Below are 20066 nucleotides of genomic sequence, written 5' to 3' on the forward strand. Positions count from 1 at the left end.
TATCCTACAGAAGTTCTGGGCATCAGTGTTCCTTACCTGTGTGATATATACGATATTTTACAATATGTTTTAAGCAAAGGAAAACTTTATAATTTTTAGTGTGAAGTCCATGGAAAACTTAGTAACAGAGAAAAACACTAGTAAAGTCAACTCCCCCTGCTTATTATATGTACTGCCTTGCTCAGGTTGAACACCTCAAAATAGGATCTTTTCATTTCACTGCACAGGGACTTCCTGAAATCTAGCCTGAAACCTCCTGAAACTGCTCAGCAGCAGCCCACTGATAAAAGCTAAAAAATGAGACACCTCTAATTCTGCACCCTTCTCTCCCTTGGGGCTGAGACGAGACTCTCACCCATTCTGGATTCACATTGCCCAGTGACACATTTTTTCCTGGTCACATTTTATCCCCACAGAGTCAGAGAAAGCTGATGCCTTTCTTTTAAGGTATTTAGATGGACATCTGGAAAACCTTTTTTTTTCAAGTACCCCACTGACCTCGGACATGTAAGAGGCCTTGAGTAACTCAGTCCTATCAAATGGGTTAAGCAGGTCCAGAGGAGGGCCACAAAAATGATCAGAGGAATGAAACACCTCTCCAGTGAGGAAAGGCTGAGAGAGTTGGGACTATTCAGCCTGGAAAAGGTTACAGGCAGGCCTTTTAGCACCTTCCAGTACCTAAAGGGAACCCACAGAAAAGCTGGAGAGAAACTTTTTACAAGGGCATGTAGTGCTAGGACAAAGCAAAATGGCTTTAAACTGAAAAAGGGTAGATTTAGGTCAGATATCAGGAAGAAATTCTTTACTGTGAGGGAGGTGAGGCATTGGAAGTTTGCCCAGAGAGGTGGTGGATGCCTCATTCCTGGAAACATTCGAGGTCAGGTTAGGCTGGACTCTGAGCAACTGATCTAGTGGAAGATGTCTCTGTTCATTGCAGGGGGGTTGGATTAGATGAGCTTTAAAGGTCCCTTCTAGCCCTTCCAAACTATTCTATGATTTTATTATTATAAAGTTCTGAAGACTGTTGAAGTCATGTAGCTCATTGCTGATGCACCTTGGCTATTTTCAGAGTTACTGTCAGAGAATCTGATGACACTTCTGGACTTAGTTCGCAAAATTTTCCATCAATACCATTGTTGAGCATCCTCTCATTATCATATATGGTCCCCAGTTCTAATTACACAAAAATTTAACTTATTTTCTTAGATTAGTACCAAGGAACATACATTTCCAGAGATATACATGCCACCAGCTATGGCCAGTGGTCTCCAGGGATGCCACTACATAACCTGAGTACAAACAGCTTCCTTCTGCCATCCAGAGGAAACATAAAGGAGTGGTTGGTTTGTTGACAGACAACTGGACTCCTTTCTTTTGCTCTTCTACAGACTGCCTGGAGGTGCCTGGGGCAGTTAGGTGGGATTCCAAATTACATGGCCTAAATTTCAGGAAAGCATCCCATGGATGCCCAAAAAAACCAAATAGAAGTAAAAAAAAGAGACTGTGAAGAGCTCTCGAAGACCTCCCATCAGATGTAAAACAATTGTGCAGAGAACACCGAATGTCATGTTTAAATACAAAAGTGACAAAATATCTTTCAAAATCTGGTCCCTGCTGTCCTTGCTTCTTAGTTCCACTGTCTGTAAAACTGGAGTAGCACTAATCTAATGTAATCCAATCCAATCCACAGCAATCAGCAGTTATCTAAAGCAAATCTCATTAGAGGTTTTGAGGAGCCAAAACATTATAGCAATGGAGCTCACAGACATATCCCAGCTGATGACTGTCTCTTCACTCCTAATCTCCTCCCTTCTGAGGATAATGCCTCTAAAACACAGTTCACTAAATTCTGGTAGTTTTGAAAATAACTTTCTAATGTGTCCATGTTTTTCTCTAGGAGTTGATGTTTTCACCACTGATTTTTACAATTTTTTTTTCTGTCACTTGGCCATAGAATTAATTCTAAATGGAAAAATATACCTTTATACTTCTTTTAAAAGAACAACTAAATAAATAAAACCCTCTAAATGTAACAAGCCAGAGCTATCTACCAGGAAAAAAAAGACTAAACCAGCTATATTTCCCCCAAAATAACCTTCCCAACATTTGCTTCTCTCAGAGGTCTAAATAATTTAGATCTTCTTTCCTAAATATTAAAGAACCAGGGTAGAACTAAGTGCTAAGACTTAACAGTGCTGAGACTGACTGTATAACAAGAGCTGTTAGCAATACTGACACAGTCTGATTTTTCTTTACTGTCAGCCACGTGCTGAATTATGCCCACTGAAGTTATGACAACAGGACTAAGGGAAATGTCACCATGCTGGCATTAAACTCCATGTTTAAGGGAGTGGAGAATGAGCCTTGGCCTTCATTTTGAACTATGAAGTAAATACCCCATCTTTAGTTCTTGGAGCAGCAAGGGGAGGGTAATCTGCTGTGCGAAAAAAAAGAAAAATGGTATCAACAAAAAGCAGTGTATTTTTCAACACAAGATCTCATTATTGAATTAATTTATTTGGAGCAAAATTTACAAAATAAGGCACGGCCTGAGTAGTAACTGACTACCTAATGTTTGTAACATGCCTGACAGTGTTCCCAAAGGAACCTAAAGTCAGAGACACCGACATTGATATCTCGCTCACAATTACAGGCAAAGCATGATTTAACCTTGCCTGCTTTATCTACATCTGCCTTCTGCTCCACACAGAGATTCATAAACCTTTTGTGCACTGATATGAGCATTTTTGCAATCCTTATTCACCTATTTCAAAAGAACTTGTTTGGATTGACTGGACTTTAAAAAAAAAAAAAGGTATCTCCAAATTCATGTTAAGCATCCTTTTTCTCTTGGTCCAGACAACAGGCTGCCTCTCCCAGGATTCATCAAGATTGAAATGCAGACATCAATCTAAGTCTGCTGCCACAATTACCCTGAACAGAATAAACAATTTTTTTCTGAAACCTGAATTTTAGGAAAACAGAGCCAGTCTGTTTTTCCCCAACTCTCACTGCTGTGCCTTGTATTTTTACAGATAAATCACTCTCAGCTATGCCGATTACACTCTAGTATTCAGCCATCCATCTGGACCCACAAGAAATGTTCTGGCTCTTGGGAAATGGCAGGAAAGAATTTAATACCATAATTCTTCTCAGCTTTTCTTAGCCTCACTGACAACTAGTAACACAGTAGACAAGGCTGATGGTACAAGAGGGATGCAATTTGAGATTAGGATGTCTACGTTTAGGTGTTTATGTGTGTACCAGGTGTCTAAACTCCTATTATAGTCAACAGGGATCTAGCAAAAAAAAGTCAATGGAATATAAGCACCAAGTCAGGGAGCATCCAGCCCACAGCAACCTTTCAGTGAGCTTCATCACTCCCCAGACTCTGCTGACTGCGTGCCACTGACTATGATGGGAGCTTAGGTATTGCCTGTCCAATTCCACTGCCTAAACGAAGACACCCAGCATCATTTGAGAGGTCCCAGCACCTCCAAGACACACTGTTGGTGCTGGTAGACACAAGACTTGTGGTACATTTATGTCCCTGTGGTACAGCAGCTGGAAGAATACCTGGCACATCCCACATAGCACTAATGAGAAAAATCCTGCCCCTAAGCTACAGGTAAGCAGAAATAAGATGTCTAAATATTGGTGCTGTAATCCTAAAGTGAGTCCTATCCTTCAAGGATCACCTTACACTGGTTACCCAGTTAGTGCAGAGAGTGAGCTTCAGCCTTTTTGAGAACTCATTCTTTGCAATATCTCTCCAGCACTTTGAAGGAAGTTTTTCACCTCTGCAGCAACACTGGATATAAACTTTTTCTTTTTACTTTTCTATCTTTTTTTGTTTTATTAATTAATTCAAAAATGTTAAAAATACATAGAATTCCATTCTTAGGAATGCTGTTATAGAGTGCTCAGGAATGCTGATACAGCACGCAGAAACACACAGCCAAAATGTGAAGATTTGTTCATATTTACACATCAGAAAGGAGATGTCCTTGCAGGCATGCTCCAGTATATCCTTTCCACTCCTCAAAACAGTATCTTTTTTGGCAAACAGTATCGCCTGGACTCCATGGTGCTGCTGACAAGATCATACATGCTGGCATTCAAACAACTCGTGGTGCAGTAGTTACCTTTTCTAGCACGCAATGTAAACATACACCTTTGCTTTGATAACACATTTTATCATCTTATTTTAGTGTTTGGGTGCAACTGTGCACCTCGGCCTCTGCAAAGGACAACTACTTCCCAGTTAAATACAGTCAACATTCATATGAATATTGTTACAGTCTTAGTTAAATTGCTAAGTCTGGAAATAACAGTGGTAGGACCACAGTGTAATTTGCTACCTATGTCCTAGCTCTTTTCAATTTTTATTTCCAAAGCATGAGAGTATATAAGTGACAACTTCTATTGAAGAAAATATTGATTTCTTTTTTTTTTCTTCTTGATGATCTCCATATCAAAATCCAAATCTAACAAATGCTTACAAGGAAATAAGAAAGGAGCTTTCAAGAAAGAATAAGTCATTTGTGGTAATGTCTCTACAAAGTATAATTTAAAGTGCTGGAGGCCTCATTTTTCTACAATCACTAAAATTTTAAACACCAGGAACTATATAGTTCTTCATTAGTGATTATTCAATAAACTTTATGTCTTCCTCTGAAAAAGCTTTAGAGGCAATTCTTCCATCAGCACACAAGAGGTTTAGGCACGTTGCTTCTGTTGGCATTACTGGAAGTTAGACATGGACATCCCTCCTGTGCTTAAACAAACCCAGGACAATCTCCCTCTTTCAGCTAGTCCATATCAGCTGCCAATCAGAATTCCTCTGGTGAAAAATATATGCTGTAAAATATAACGAAGCTACAGCAGGAAAGTACATGAGGAAGGCCAACTGTTGGAGATCTATTACAATGTTCTGCTGTCAAAGATAGTTTTAGCATTTTTATCATAATGCTGAGATGGTGCACAGTATTGATCCCTTTCCATTAAAGTCATAAAAAGCACTGAAATTTTCTGAAAAAAAAAAATAAAAAGGGATAAAAGAGAAAAAACCCAATCACTTGAATTACTGCCATAAATAAAGAGTTCAAAGGTCCATAAACAACTTCTTTTCTCCCTTCCTCCTTGACTAATACCTTCATCAACTCCATTATGATCATGCATGGCTAGAAATTCTGGATGAAGCTTCTGAGTGGCAACTTGAAATACCTTCACAAAAGCCCAAGCTGCAGTGACCAAGAGCCATCCCTGCCTTTTCAGTGGCCCATGTAAAGATATCTGTGTTTCAATCCACATCAGCCCTCTGGTGCCCCTGAGCTGGATAAACCAGCAAGGCGGTTTATTTTTTTGTGCTGTAAAACCCATTATGGTCAACAATATACACAGATAAACAAACAAACAAACAAAAAACCAACACACAAGCTAATTTCCCTTAGTATTACAATAAGGAAAAATCAGCTGGTTTTATTCACCAAAAATAAATTAGTATCCAGTGCCCTCCCCTGCCATAAAAAACATCCAAAACCCAACACCTAAAATAATAGTAGCAAAGCAGGCATGGGAAGGAAGTGGGAATGAACCCTAAATTAGGGAGTGAAAGACACAGACAGGGCACAGATATGCTCTGTAATACAGCTGCAGCCTTAGGGAATTGTAGCAATATCAAGACAACTCAAGTGATTAAATTTGGAACAAATCAGAAAAGGCGAGGGTACAGAGCATGCAGAGAGCGGGACCTGGGAAATTGAAGGATAGTCCTGACCTGCTGGAGGAGATCTCTAACAATAAACAGTGGCTAGACATGGAGTAAGTGACTGAAAAACTTTGGTGGCCTCTGCTGGCAGATTAATTGTGCAACGGGTGGTCAGACGAGAGGACTGGCAGTGAAGCACTGAGGCAACACAGAGTGTCAAGGAAAATGTATTATACTGCCTGCCTTCTGTGGGCTCCAGATGTAACCCTGAGACACGTTAATCAGCACAAGAGAAGCCCCATGACAATCAGTGGCTCAGACACAGAAATGAATGCTGAGCACAGAGAATACAGAGTGAAAAATAAAGTCCTAAATTTGAGGGATGACCATAAAAGCAATGAAAACATTTAAGATGTGGGTTCTTTGATGTGGGAAGCAGTGTTATGCTCTCTGGCTGTAGAGCTTCTTGTTTAATTGAATCCCAATATGCAACTATAGTTCTTACAGAGTGCTGCAATAGAAATAACGTGATGCTAGTCCCTGTTGCTGGACCTTTCCTGGCCTTGTAACCTATGAAAAACTCTCTGATCGCCCACTTAAGAAAACAGAGTTAAAGCAGTGGAAAAGGCTCTATGTGAGGTCATTATCTCACAAAATCTGACTTGAATACAGAACTGCACTAAAAATCTGCAAACACTAGGATGGTTGGGATGCTAATGGAAAGTCCAAGAAAAGTCAAAAGCCTTGAAGCATAAACTAATACATCAAAAAAAAATTATAAATCCTATGGTGTGTCTGCTGCCCTGAGTAGCAATAAATCACCAGCAGAACACATTTGTCTGCCACGATTTCAGCCTCTTCCTAGCATTCCAATTTTACATGCCATCTGCAAATAAGCAAGTCAGCTGATTTCAGTGTTGATGTCCTGCCCCTTTTCAGCTTGCCAGCAGAGCAGAGAGGAGTCCAGTGCCCATCACCTTTGACAGCATCCAACCCTCTCCCTGGGGCTCTCACCCAGGACAAGCCTTGACTTTGCTGCAGATTATTTCATTCTGCCTAGTTGAAGGCATGACACCTAGGAGGGTTGCACATGCTCTCTATTTAAATTACCCAAGGTTCTATAATTTTAACAGCCTTCCTTTCAAGCGACCTGAAAAACTGATGTGCTCCCTTCTTATCCTCCACGTGCTCCGCGCTTGCAACGCAACTCTTTGTTTTGGGTACCCTTCCCTCCAAGGTCCTCTTCTGGAGCAAGGGTTGCATATCATGGTACAGGGACTGTGCAAACTACTATTTCTCTCTCCATCCTATTCCATTTTTCCTTCATTCCAAAGGCAAACTGACACTATAGTTTGCTAAATCCTCAGATTTTGAGTACAGTAACATAAGGCCAATAATAAGAATGGGAACAAAACTTAGTGGGTTTCCAAGTTATTATCCTCCACCAAAGGGCTCATATTCCATGCGGGGGAAGTGCCCATCCTTGCTTCTACCAATAAGAAACTAGAGCAAGGGTAGAATATTTATTCTGAGTTTACATTAGATCACCAAGACCATGCTTACGCTGGGAGTTAAAAGCAGGTTGAAGAACATTCTCCTGATGGCAGAAGTGTCTGGTCTTGAAAATCAATTATGACCTATGATAAAAATGTGAAAATGTAAAGCCTAAACCACTCAGGCAGTGTCCTAGTGTAACTCAGGGTTTAATCCAGGAATCAGGACATTCTCCTCAAGTGCTACCACAAGTCTTTTAGCCAAACTTTATTTATGTCAATGCCATGAAATGTAAATCGTCCTTAACTATACCCAGGTAAATATGTGGTCAATCAGTGCTACCTGATGATTAAACTATTTCATTGATAAAAAATAAAAAATCCCAGCATGTCAATCTGCTCATTTTAAAACCAGCATAAAAATCCCCAGTATACTGTAAAGATCAGAGACACCAAACTCTCCACAATAGGCATGGGAAAACCGCATGAAAATAAAGAAAAGCACTAAATAAATAAATGAATGAAAGCAAATTACTTTTCTAGGTTCACTTAACAGCATTAATATAGAAATAAACCAAATCCATTCTACTGAACAAGAAATCGAGTCTGGAGATAATCCCTTTTCTTCTTTTTTTTTTTTTTTTCTGTAGCCTAGAGGTCCTTTGTACTCCCATTGAAGTTGTGGCTTCAAGTGATCCACACAGCACTCACAGCACGATATTATATCTATTTTATTGGGAAACACAATCATCAAAATGGTAAAATAAATCTTCTTCCTATTATTTGATTCAAGCATTAAAGTATTGAAGTGGCTAAGCTAATTTATTTTGATTATCAGCCCATTAGCCTTGGTATTATAAATTAACCCCACAATTTGGACAGAGCTTCCAGCTATCTAATGCCTGAAAACCTGATTTCATTTAAGAACATATCGTGCTAAGATTTATTTTGGAAATTTCAATTAATCAGTTCTGGTCAATAAAAAGTTAATATAAAATGGTTTGCTGTTAAATGGCATTGGCACTCGCACATTTGCTCTGTCCTACGCCAGTTAAAAAGCCATTGCAGATTCCCAGTTATAGCGCTCAGAGCTCCGGTTGCATTTTTAAAGCACCAACTGTTAGTTAATTTTGTTAGCATAAACACCCAATAAAATTTTATGGTGTGTTCAGCTCTCATTAAAGATGAAAAACAGCAGCAGAGAGCAGCACCCACAAATAAACTGGGAGCTTGATGGTTCTGTTGTTGCTGATGCCCAGAACTCATTCGGATTCAGGGCTCGGGGCTCCCTGTGCCTGAGGACACTGCAGGGACACGGAGCATGAAATCCCACACACCACTGGAAACCCCTTGAGCTCCACACAGCCCTGCCATAACACTCTCAGCAAATATTTAATGGGGACAGAACGGTCTTTCTCCAGCCCCTTAAAATAACAGTTATTCCAGGCAAAGTACCCCCTTGCTGGTGCACACCTGCACAATGCTACAAAACCCATGGCTCCTTTTGCTCCCTGTCACCCAAAATACTCTAGACATGATGTTTCATCAACACCAGGACTAGAGGAGTCTGCTCTTCCCCAGATTGCATTTGGTGGTTAGATTCCCTCCAGTCAGGGAAAGCATTACCTCTGCCAGGAGGTTTTTTGATTACTCAGGGCATTTATAAAATCATTCTGGCCATCTCCCTTTGCCTTCCCATCCTTCAAAGGGGCATTTGAGCTTTCCACTGAAATTTCTAGTCTTGACCTGCCATCATTCTTCTTGCAAAATTTCCTGCTAAGGGGAACTTTACAAGACAGTTGACACTCAGACAGTCCCAGGAAGAACTCAAGGGAACATGGCTGGAATTAACTGCCAAAAGCCATCAGGTTTACAGGTAGAATTATAGAGAAAGCAGATTTCACTGTCTGAAATAGTAAAAAGATTGAGTCAAGAACTTCCCACAGCCATAACTCCTAAAATTCTTAAGGCTGGGTTGTTTAAGGCCTCAGAAATTTCTAAAATCATCTTTCCATTTACTATAACAGAAGCAAAACTTCTCTCACTAAATTCAGCACCCATATCATATACTGTCAACTGAAAACTTACAGTTTACAGGAAAGACAGAGAATGTGATGAAAATCAGTTTCAAACACTTCTCCTTAAGTCTCCTGGCATTTTTCTTGATTTAGAGTTCACCATTCAAAGTTCTGACAGGTTTTGCCTGTGCAGCTTTGTGAAAGTTCCTCCCAAGGGACAGAGAAGACAGAGGACTGACACAAACCAGTGCAGGGGAAAGAGCTAAATCAACACTACACAGTCCCACTCCATGTGCAAAATGAAACCTTGTTCCATAAAGGGCAAAGCCAACACCTGGCTTCCTAATGGACAGAAGATCCAAATCTACAGTTTTCTCCCCCTTCTTTGCCCATGGCTTTTTCCTGATGACGCTAACCCTGGGCAAGAGTTAACATGCTTCATAAGAGGGATATGCTGGTGGGATGTCAGAGCCAGATGGCACTTAAAAGGACAATGATAAGTATTGCTTTATTTTCCATGGTAGACAAGCTCAACTTCAGTCTATCATCTCTACCCAGTCTGAAATTTTCACAGAATTTGAGATCCTTTTTACTCTGTTAAGCTTGGTAGGTTTGATGGTTTACTCCCAGCACTTTACTTCCCTGCCTGTAAAACCGGAGTAATTTATCCATTCTCCCAGCTTTTTGCTTCTTATTTTCAGCTTAAACCATAACACTCTGAAGGCCAAGCCATTTCTGTCTGTATAGGGCTACAGCATCCAGCAGGATTAGGTCTTGGTCTTGTCTGGGGCTCTCATGCAATGCTGTATTAGACTACTCTGAAAGGTTGTTGTTTTGAGATGGAAGTGTACTTTCTAAGAGACTGCCCTCTGAGCAAGGCTGGATTTTGAAGATAGCTGAGTGATCATGTTTTAAAGCCCCGGCAGCTACATCGAGTCCTACTTTACTACTTATTAGGTGGGGAAGTCAACCTTGCATTCCCACTAGAGCATTAAAATTGGACAACTTGAAAATACACTGCTTAGCTGTGCCCATACATGGTAACTTACCACTCACAGTAAAATACAACGTGCAAGTAAAGCTGAACTCGTTTCTGCTTCAGCAATAATACAGAGGAGCCAACACAGCTTCCTTATCTTAATTTTCCACATCCAAGAGTCATAGAAATGCTGTGGCTCTATTGCCTCCATAACTTTGGAGGTATTGAATCTCTCTGTAATTAAACCAACGTAAGTAAGTAGTAATTCAATTGAAATCAGTGGAATTCACATGAGGAGAATAGTTCATGTAAAAGAGAAGATAATTAGATTTACCCAGTGTAGATGCAATAATCTCCTATTAATCGTTTAAGGAATAAACCACTATAAAAACAAACTCTCTCATATCCTGTTGAAAGGACATTATGGACCTGTTAGCCACAGCTGTACAAACGTTGCACTGTCCCTTTAGATCATGGCAGCTAGGAACACCCTACATCAGCAATTTGCTTTTCTTATAGGTTAACTTTGTTCTTTTCAAAACAATGAGACAGCAACCAGGGGTACAATCAAACCCACATTTCCAGTTCAACTTAATAGAGTGTACAACAAAGACATTACATTACTGTACCGAGTTGTTTTCATACCTACGCTCCTACATATCAATATTGCTAATTAGGACAATTGTTTCTCCTTTGAAAGTAAGGAAAAAAATAATCTGTCCAAGTGATTTGTTATTATCCTTTAGGATTCATTATTGCTGATTAAAAGTTGGGTTACAGTTATTCAGGAGGATGTTCTAACCACGAGACTTTGATTCAACAAACTATTCTTAATGCTTATGTAATTAACTCTGAGAGAGAAAAGGTGGTTGCTTACTATGTGCTACAGTCCAAAATGTGTCCTCTGTCAACACCAACAAAATCCAAGATGGAAACATTATTTGCTCAGGTTTAACTCAGCATTGTCTCGTTTTACCATACAGCCTGAGTGACCCTCATCACTCCTGGTGAGACAGGACAACAGTTATCTGCCACCCACACACCAGGATTGGAATCAGGAAGAGGTCAAAGCCCAGATTCACAAAAGAAAGATTTAAACGTGTAATAAAACATCAGTGCAACTTAGGTAGTAAAATGACTGCATTACCCTTAAAATGCATTAGCTACTTGGGTACTCATCAGCAGTGAGCTGCTGGGGCCATGAGCTTCATGTGAGTGTGTGGGAAGGGAGCTGGACTGACATCTCACAGGGTAAGGGGGCTTGGGTTTGGAAGACCTGATCCAGAAGACACTGACCATGTCCAAGACTGAGCTGCAAACAAAACATCTAAACCGGCTACAATGATTCAAAAATACAGTCAGAGACAAGTAGGAAGGGACTGAATAGCAGCAGGGTTGTGCCAACCAGCATGTCCTGATGTACTGCTGAGGCTGCTGTACAGAGCTCGGGGTTTAGATCAGACCCTCCAAATTGTGCCTGTCAGCCAACGGTTTGGCTAAAGGTGTTTTCATCTAAAATAGACAATACTACCCCTCTCCTCAGGAGACACTGTGGGTTTCTGTCTTTCCCCATTCAAAGAACAGCCCTGAATTCTGCTCTGGCCTCTCTCCAAAAGGAGAGAGGGGAGGGCTCCTGCTGTGGAGCAGCATATCTCCTTCTAGGTACCACAGTCCCCAGAAGAATGGAAGCTGGTGGGTCTCTGAATCCTCACCAACACTTAAAGGACAGAAGATCCACAAATCCCGCTCCATGGGACACCTCCTTGCACACTGTACCCAGATAAAGGACACCAAATACAGTGTGTTTCTAAAGAAAGAAATTACCCCCAATGTTTTCCATAGATTTTCCTCCCTGAAGGCAGATGAAATTGGGAGTCCCAACCTGAAACAAAGTGCCTTCTCACAGCATCTTCCTTGGTACTAATTTAAGAAAAGAAGCTAAATTTGAGACACAATTTTTGTGCCTTGCATAGGGGTGGGGGTCTGGACTGCTGAATAAAAGCCAAAAGCCAGGAGCTGCAACATGCAGTGATGAAAAGCCTGAGTCCCCACACAGAGTTAGCCCTCATTGATTCCTTCAAGAAATCTGTAGAAATGTGACAGCTTGGAACTGACCCCAAAATTCTTATGCCAGAATCTGAATGACTTTCCAATAATGTGCATTTTCTTAACTGGAGTTGAAGCCTGCTCCCAGCCCACACAAGAGAGGTGGGTGGTTTTTTACAGACTCAGTGGCTGTAGGGCTCACTACCCGAACCACCCAAACACATCAGAAATCTTCTTGGGATGTAGCTTTTCATTACAGCATTGGGGTGAATCCTCTTGCCTTCCTCCCACAAATTGTCTTAGGAAAGGCAATGGGATTAGTCACAGGCAGGAAAACATGAGCATTAGAAGCTGTATGTACACAAACTATTTCTCAGAAATAGTTCTCTCTAGACAATAAATCACAGTCTTTCAATAGCACTCATAAGTGTCTTAGAGCTAGATCTTGGTTAAAAACAGCTAAAAAAGTTACATGGAAACGTCAAAAATATACACACATTTTGGTGGGCGTGCATTATTAGAGTTTGAATTTACAATCAAGCTATCTACTTCAGGGCTTTAATTGTATCCCTCCTTTAAAATGCTACCTCCCTTGCTCACCACAACTGAGCAAAGCCGTAAATCTTGCAAAAGAAATGTGAAGTCTAAGTGCCCATTGCCCGGCAAGAGGGAAGCTCAGAAGAAGCCAGGAAGAAGAGCGACCTTGCCTCAGTGAGCTGGCATTGCTATTTGAGTTGACACAACACAACAAGTGATTCTTTTTGGGGGAAAAAAACCCTAACAAGTTGTTTTGTGAGCAGTGAAAACAACAGTGTTTGATTTATGATGAAATAGTCGCCCAACACACTCCCTCTTGCAAAGACCCCAGGCCCTCACCCGTGGCTGTCTCTTTGCCAGCATTAACTTTCGTTTCTGGAAGTTCCTTTTGTGCTCATTCCTTTCCCCATTCCCTCGCAACCTTTTCACATCCTGTGATGGGCAAAGGACAGACCCTGATGTAGCAACAGCCGTGTGCAGACTGGGGTGCTGGGACAGGGTGAGTACAGGAGGGATGGGCAGATTTTTCCCTGCTTCTTCCTCTACTCAGGTATCAAATAGTCCTTCTTCTCTATTAAGCAGTTGATTTCCATGACACTTGTAGCAAGCTGACATTTGCAACACTTCTGTTGCTCTGTCAATTTTGGTTAAAATTGACTGTGAGTTCAAAAGTCAAGAGATTAGGAAAGTTAGATAAGTCCTGTTTGTGGTTCTGTTGTGTTGTTGGGGGTCGATTTGTTTGTTATTCAGAAAAAAAACCAAACAAAACACAGATATTTAACATCTCACAAGCATTTCTGTGCTTTTTAAGTCAGTGTCACAAAAAAACTTGGCTGTTCTGCCTCTTCTCTACATCATCACAGATCTCTTACCAATCAGTTACTTGATTTTTCAGCCCCATTTGATAAACTCTTATTTCTGAATTCTGCAATTTTCCTCACAACTAAGTCAGTCACGCATGGAGTTTTCTGTGTTTTAATTAAAACCTGAAACCATCAATCACGTCAATATTCTGGCTTGAAAAAAATATATTTATTTCCCCTGGAAAAAATGTCCACATTGTACAGCACTTGAAAGTGAGACAAAGATGCCTTCAAGGCAAATACAAATGTATCAATTATCATGTGCTAAGAATATATGCATTTGAGACCCATCTCTTCCTTCTGCACTAAAGTGTTAGGTCAGCAGCTTGATACAATGAATTATTACTGACATGCAATAACCTTAGCTGTTCAACCCAAAACTCAAAACCAGAAAGTGCAAAGAAAGGAGGCCCAGCATTGAAATTACAGGCAAGATCCGTAGAGGACCTTTAATTTAAGGCCCTTGAATTATGCAAAGAGCTTATGTAGGGGTTCAACTTCAAATATATGATTAGTCATGGAGCTAAGCAAATAATTTCAGCAGACTCATCTAATTTGTTTGTTTACTTCCACAGCCCTCATCATGTTGCATCTTTTAATACTCACATAGCCTTATGATTAGTGGGTTTAATCCTAAAAAGACCATAGGAGTAAAAACTGTATTCACTTTACAGAAGGGGAGGTATGAGGTAAATCTCTGTGCCTGAGAGTTTGTGGAGTCAGGTCTGCACTAACTAGACATGAAGTACACAACCAGGTGAGCAGCAACATCAGCATTTCAAACACCATGACATGAAGTCTAAAGGATGGAACAGGATGCCAAATATTAAGAAGTAAAATTAAAAAAAAAAGAGAGAAGTTAGTACGGCACCATTTCTGGTGAAAGGTAAATTTTGCATTTCTTTAAGGTGCATCCCATTAGCTGTTATAGAATCATATCTCTTTACAAAATGCTAGCCTCAAAAAGCACATGAGATCTTGGGGGGGGGGGTGGTCCACCATAACACAGAAACATAAAACACTGAGAAACACTTCAAAGAGTTGCAGAAGAACAACATCAACACAGTTGCCTACAAGAGGGCACGTGCATCTGCCTTTACAACACTGATACACTGCAGTATAAACTAGTTGTGTAGATGTAAGGGGCATGGTCACTGCTACCTAGTAAAGGTTAATGCAAATTTGACCTGGATCATTTCATTTCTGTTGAATTCAGTAGAGTGCATAATAAGGTGTTTTATCCCAGTTATTTATTTTTAATGCTGCCTATGCAAACACACCACGGTAAGAAGTAAAAGCAGCAGACAAAGCTGTACCTGATCCCACGCTACACATCAGCACCAATCCTTACCTTCAAAGCATTTTATCCCATTTGAAGCAGATGTGCGAGATCGAACCGTTCCAGCACTTGATGCTGCGAGGCCACAGCACCCTGAGCGCCCGGTCCAACACCCTCCCCCGAGTCGCAGCCCGAAGGGATCACCCCTGCGCGGAGGGAACGGGAGCGACCCCTGCCCCAGCACCCTGCGGGGACGCGACTCCACATCCCGGGCGGCGGCGGGAGCCAGGGAGAGATGCTGAACTTCTCGAAGTGATGGGCTAGCGGGGAGCGCAGGGGCTGCTGCTCGGGGCCGGGGCGGGGGGACACGCTCTCAGCTACAGGTTTAGGGACCGGGAGCCGCGGAGGGGGGACCGGGCACCCCACGGAGCCTCGGCCGGGCTTACCTTGGAGCCCTTCCCAGAGCAGCGGACGTGGTTGCTCACCCCGGCCGTCTGGTTCATGCTGACGCCGGCGGGCGGGCTGGAAAGTTGGGGTCCGGGGACGACACTCCGAGGAGCGGCGGCGGGGGGATGGCAGCAGGCAGGGGAGGGAGGGCTGCTCCCGCACCGGGACTCTGCTTCCGCACAGGGACTCTGCCCCCGTCCGCCGGGGTCTGCTCGTCGGCGGCGCTCCCCGCTTCCCGGCTCCAAAAAAAAAACCCAAACACCCCCGCCCGCGGCCCCGGCACCGTTTTCCTCCCCCGCCCTCCAAGGCAGAGGCGAGGCGAGCCCTGTTCTGCCCGCCCCCCGCGCTCCGAGGCGGCCGCGGCGGCGGGGAGGGTTCGCTCGGCTGCGCTCGGCTCCGCTCCGCTCCCGGCGGGACGCGCCGTCCGTCCCACGCCGCGCTGGTCCCGCAGCCCGGGATCGTCCCCGGCGGCTCCCACTCCTTCCGTATTATTTTGTTTAATCCCCCTCCCCCGGCGTGGGCAGTGGGAAATCGCGTTAAAGCTGCCGAGGTTTCCCCCAGGGCTGGGGTTTGACCCTATCGGGGTACCGAGTACAGCTCTTTCCAGTGAAATAAATGCTCGGTTGTGTTTTGATTGACAGATGCTTCTTTACTACCAAGCTGCAGGATTTGGGTCTTACTTTTTTTGCATCATTCCTTTTCCAGGTGTGCTTGAGTTCAGTGTTCAGGTTCTGGCTTTTTTGTTTGTCTGTTTTTATTTCATTTTCGTGCAGAAACAACTCTGCTTTGCTGGCAAAAATTTAGTGATTAATCTTTGGGGGCTTTTTTAAGCATACAAACACAAAAAATCCACGTAATTTCATTATCAAGATGTTTTCCTATCCCTGTTCTACCCCTTCGCTTCAGCCCATAAGGCCAGACACTGCCTTCTCTTTTCTTGCAACAAAAACTTTGTGAAATTCAGTTCTCAGAGTAGCAAAAGAAGAAACCCAAACAAACGAAAAACCCAACACACAGTATTTTCAAGTAAGAACATCAGAATAGTCAAGGCTAAAAGCATCCACTTCATCTTATCAATTTTTTTTTCTTTGGGATTAATCTACCAGAATAGATTGTTTCAAGTATTTGTGTTATATTCCTACAGCATACTTTAAAACCTTTAAATAAATAAAATCTTTTCTGGATGTTGCTCCTTTTTCATTTAAGAACAGAAATGGTTGTTTGTCATGCACCAGAGCCAATACTGCTTTGGAGAAGCCCAGTTCCTTCATTTCCGAAGTGCACATATCCCATCACATCTTTAACTGGCTGTATCTTCCAGCCCTGTGGCTAAAATGAATTTAGGGACACTGCCATGGAGGCAGATAGCAGAATAAAGTGTAGTTAGAAGGTAAACTTGGTTAGAGCGATGTGGTTTCAGCTCTGAGGCAGAAGAGAGGACCCAAAGCCACCATGTGTTGTCAAACATCCCTCCCCGTCAGCAGCATACACTGATTTTGAGAGAATAGCAGCCATCCAAAAACTTGTTTGGTAAGAGAAACAAGTCCCTCAGGGAACAAACCACCTTTTCAGGGTCAGTCCGTCCTCTCCAAGCAGCTCTCCTGTTGTAATGACCACACTCTGCTCCTTAATCTTGCAGTGTCTGCTCCCCTTTAGCTCAGAGTGCTGTCAATACGTCCCCCTCAGGGACAAGTGTCCCACCAACCTCCACGAGCAGTGGGTGCTGGCACCCTGGTTGGGCTCTCCAGCACGCTCACCCCAGATACCACATTATTACTATTCCCTGCTCCAGCCCTCCAGTGGTTTTTAGGTTTTTGTAGTAATTAAGATTTGAAGTTTGCTGCTCCACCTGCTCTGTTCAAGTGGCTTGGGTTTCATATCTTCCCAAGCAAAATGTCTGCTAATAAATCCAGTTACGGACTTTGAGTTGTGTATTTGATGGGCCCTGGTAGCATTATATTCTCTCAGCATGGTTTGTTGCACGGAGGCATGCAGAAGTCCCTGGACTTATTTGCAGTTGTAGAAGCAAGCAGAACAAATTGGGGGGGGAGGGGGAAAGAGATGGGTAAGCAAAATTGCCCAAAGAGATTTAAAATCCATGACAAACCCTTCTGGCCCCTACATGGAGCAGGTTAAAAATCTGTACTCTTGTTGTTCTTTCTGTCACAACATATTCTTTGCATTACACAGACTGATCATGGGAGTGTTGTCCCATGCTGGTTTATCAGTTTTGTCCTGGAGCAAAGCAGAAGCCACCACTCTCCTACCCCTTCTGAGGAGCAGCCCCCTCTCCATTCTGCAGCCTGTCTGTTAGAGCAGGCAGGGAGTCTATTTTCAATATAGGTGCATTTTTTCTTATGCCCTGGGAGGAAAGAGACTGGGAGAATCTCCTGCTCACTCTCATTTTTCCATTTAATACCTGCCCCACTTATGGAAATCTCCATTCTCCCCTAAATCCAAAGCAAACCTTACTGCACTGGACTTCCCTTCTACACAGGAAAGAGCAGCTTCCAACTAAGATAGCAGGGAGGCCTCATAGGAAAAGGTTTTTCCTTTCAAAAATGTGAGTAAGCATGTTGATGTTCACTAACCCCTGAAAGGAGACTGCTGAATGCATAGCGGAAGAGAAGACTTTGAAATCTGAGAGAAATTCATTCAATTCCAAACTCTGCTAAGACCTCTCTATATGATCCTGGGATTAAAACCACCACCACTCTTCTCCGTCCTTCCTTGCTCCTCCTGCACTGAGGGAGATCCCACCTCTGCCCGCCTAATTCCAGCTTCCCTAAAGCAGAACATACTTGTGCAGAATTCTGGAGTCCAGCACCACTTGGCCCTTATTTCAATGAAGGCCCCTAATTCCTGCAGAAAATCGACTGTGAAACCATTAGAGTCTGTTGTTTTTTAAACTGGAGTGGCTTATATATCTAGAAAAGAACATACAATGCCACAAACAGCACAAAGTTTTCCAGTGCCTGTGAGAAAAGTAAGTGATTTATAGATTAGTATTCGTAGACTGTTCAGTGGAGTGTGAAGGAACAACAATATACTGTCATATAAGCTGTATCATATAAACATCCCTTGGCATTTTACACTTTGAAAAGGATTATACATAAGCTCAGCAGAGAACAGTATTAAAAAGGAATCTCAGTCATACTTTTGGGGAACATTTAGTAATCTGTTTTTGGAGCTGAGCTAAAGCTATGCAAAATGAATGAAAGTAAATCCATGCAATCATGATATAAGATTTAAAAACAAAACAAAATTCTAAAGCCAAAAGTACGTCCCGAAATTTAATAATGTGTCAAAGACTTTTTGAGTTCTTCAAATTCATGCTTCACAGAAGAACTCTATAAAATTGAGAGAAAATAAAAAGTGAAATCAAGAGCTTTACATATTTATCCTGATTCAAAAAGTTGAGTCTTTTGGAGGAATATCCAGTGTAACAAATCCCAAAGATAAAACACCAGGACTGCCAAGACTGTTAAATTCATCTAGTTTCAAGTTCCAACTTAGATTTAGATGAGGACCTTTGAAATATTTCACAACGTTTTTAAGTCCTTCCCAGGAGCCTGTTTTGGTCTAAATTTAAGCTGTCTGGGGCATGGGTAACACTGCTCTGTGAACTCCAGGGGTTTTCAGATTTTCACAATAACATGGCAAAGACACAACACGACTGATTTCCTTCTCCAATATTTTCAGTAGGAAGCTGACTGAGGTAGTCCAACACTTCATCACTCAGCAATTTTTGACACCAGTTGTGACATAACCAGAAAAGTGCATCTGTTTTGTACAGATCAAAGCCACAGTACAGGACCACAGAAACTAAAATGTGAACTGGCACTTTTACAGAGGTCAAAGCATTGCAGAAATCACCAAGGTTCACCTTGCTCTCCACCTCAGAAATGTGATTAAAAGCCTGGTTTAAGGAAACCACTCTGAAAGATCAGTAGTCAACAAGCAGAGAGCGCAGAGAAGCCAAGAGCACAGGAGACAAGGAGGATGTGAAAATTGAGACCACGGAGTGCTAAAGAACACAGTTCTAAAAATCAATGCAATGATGGATCAGGAACGAATGCAAAAAGCACAGCACGGGAAGGCTATAATTAGATGATTTAGTCATAGCCAGGAGCCTGACTGAGCTTTTTGAATCCACTCAAGTGGACACAGTTAACGCAGAGTTTGGTTTGATTGTTACAGTTCTTCTCATGACAGCAACACAGAGGAGGCTCACAGTATCTTTTAGTCTCTATTACAGCAATATAGGTAAAAACCCACCAGTACACACAAAGGTCTCTCACACTATGGAAAAGTGATGCCTGCAGACAAGGCTGAGCATCTCCTACTGCAGCTGTGCTTTTGGGACCACTGGCGTGGACTCAGCAAAATGCTGGAAAGCAGGAATAACCCCAGCAGCACTTGGATCTGCTCTGTCCACACTGTGTTCAGTGGCTCTGCAGTGAGGCTGCAAAGAGACTGTCTCCACTCTCACTTTCCTTTCATTGCTTCCGCAGTGGAGGTTAATCAAAGCTAAGGTAATGATGGGGAAAATGCCAGTGTAAAGTACATTAGAGAGCATTAAACCTCCCTGGAACAGAGACATCTCTGTAGACTTCCAGGTTTGTGAACAGGCAGGGGAAAAAAGGTATTTTGAGTTTCCCAAAACCTTCATCACGAAGAATAACTTTTGCTCA

At 42.2% G+C, this 20066-nt stretch overlaps 1 protein-coding gene across 1 annotated transcript in view; it reads right to left on the minus strand.

Moving 5' to 3' along the window:
- Nucleotides 1–15619, minus strand: part of DPP6 (dipeptidyl peptidase like 6) — a 547706-nt gene extending 532087 nt beyond the window's left edge. Inside the window, exon 1 of the mRNA XM_027686849.1 lies at nt 15372–15619. Coding sequence (XP_027542650.1) covers nt 15372–15428 — 57 coding nt within the window. The 5' untranslated portion in view covers nt 15429–15619. The remainder of the gene's footprint in view (nt 1–15371) is intronic.
- Between the last annotated feature and the right edge of the window lie 4447 nt (nt 15620–20066).

This window comes from Neopelma chrysocephalum, unplaced genomic scaffold (assembly GCF_003984885.1).
Source record: "Neopelma chrysocephalum unplaced genomic scaffold, ASM398488v2 Primary Assembly neopelma1_72, whole genome shotgun sequence".
Lineage (NCBI taxonomy): Eukaryota > Metazoa > Chordata > Aves > Passeriformes > Pipridae > Neopelma > Neopelma chrysocephalum.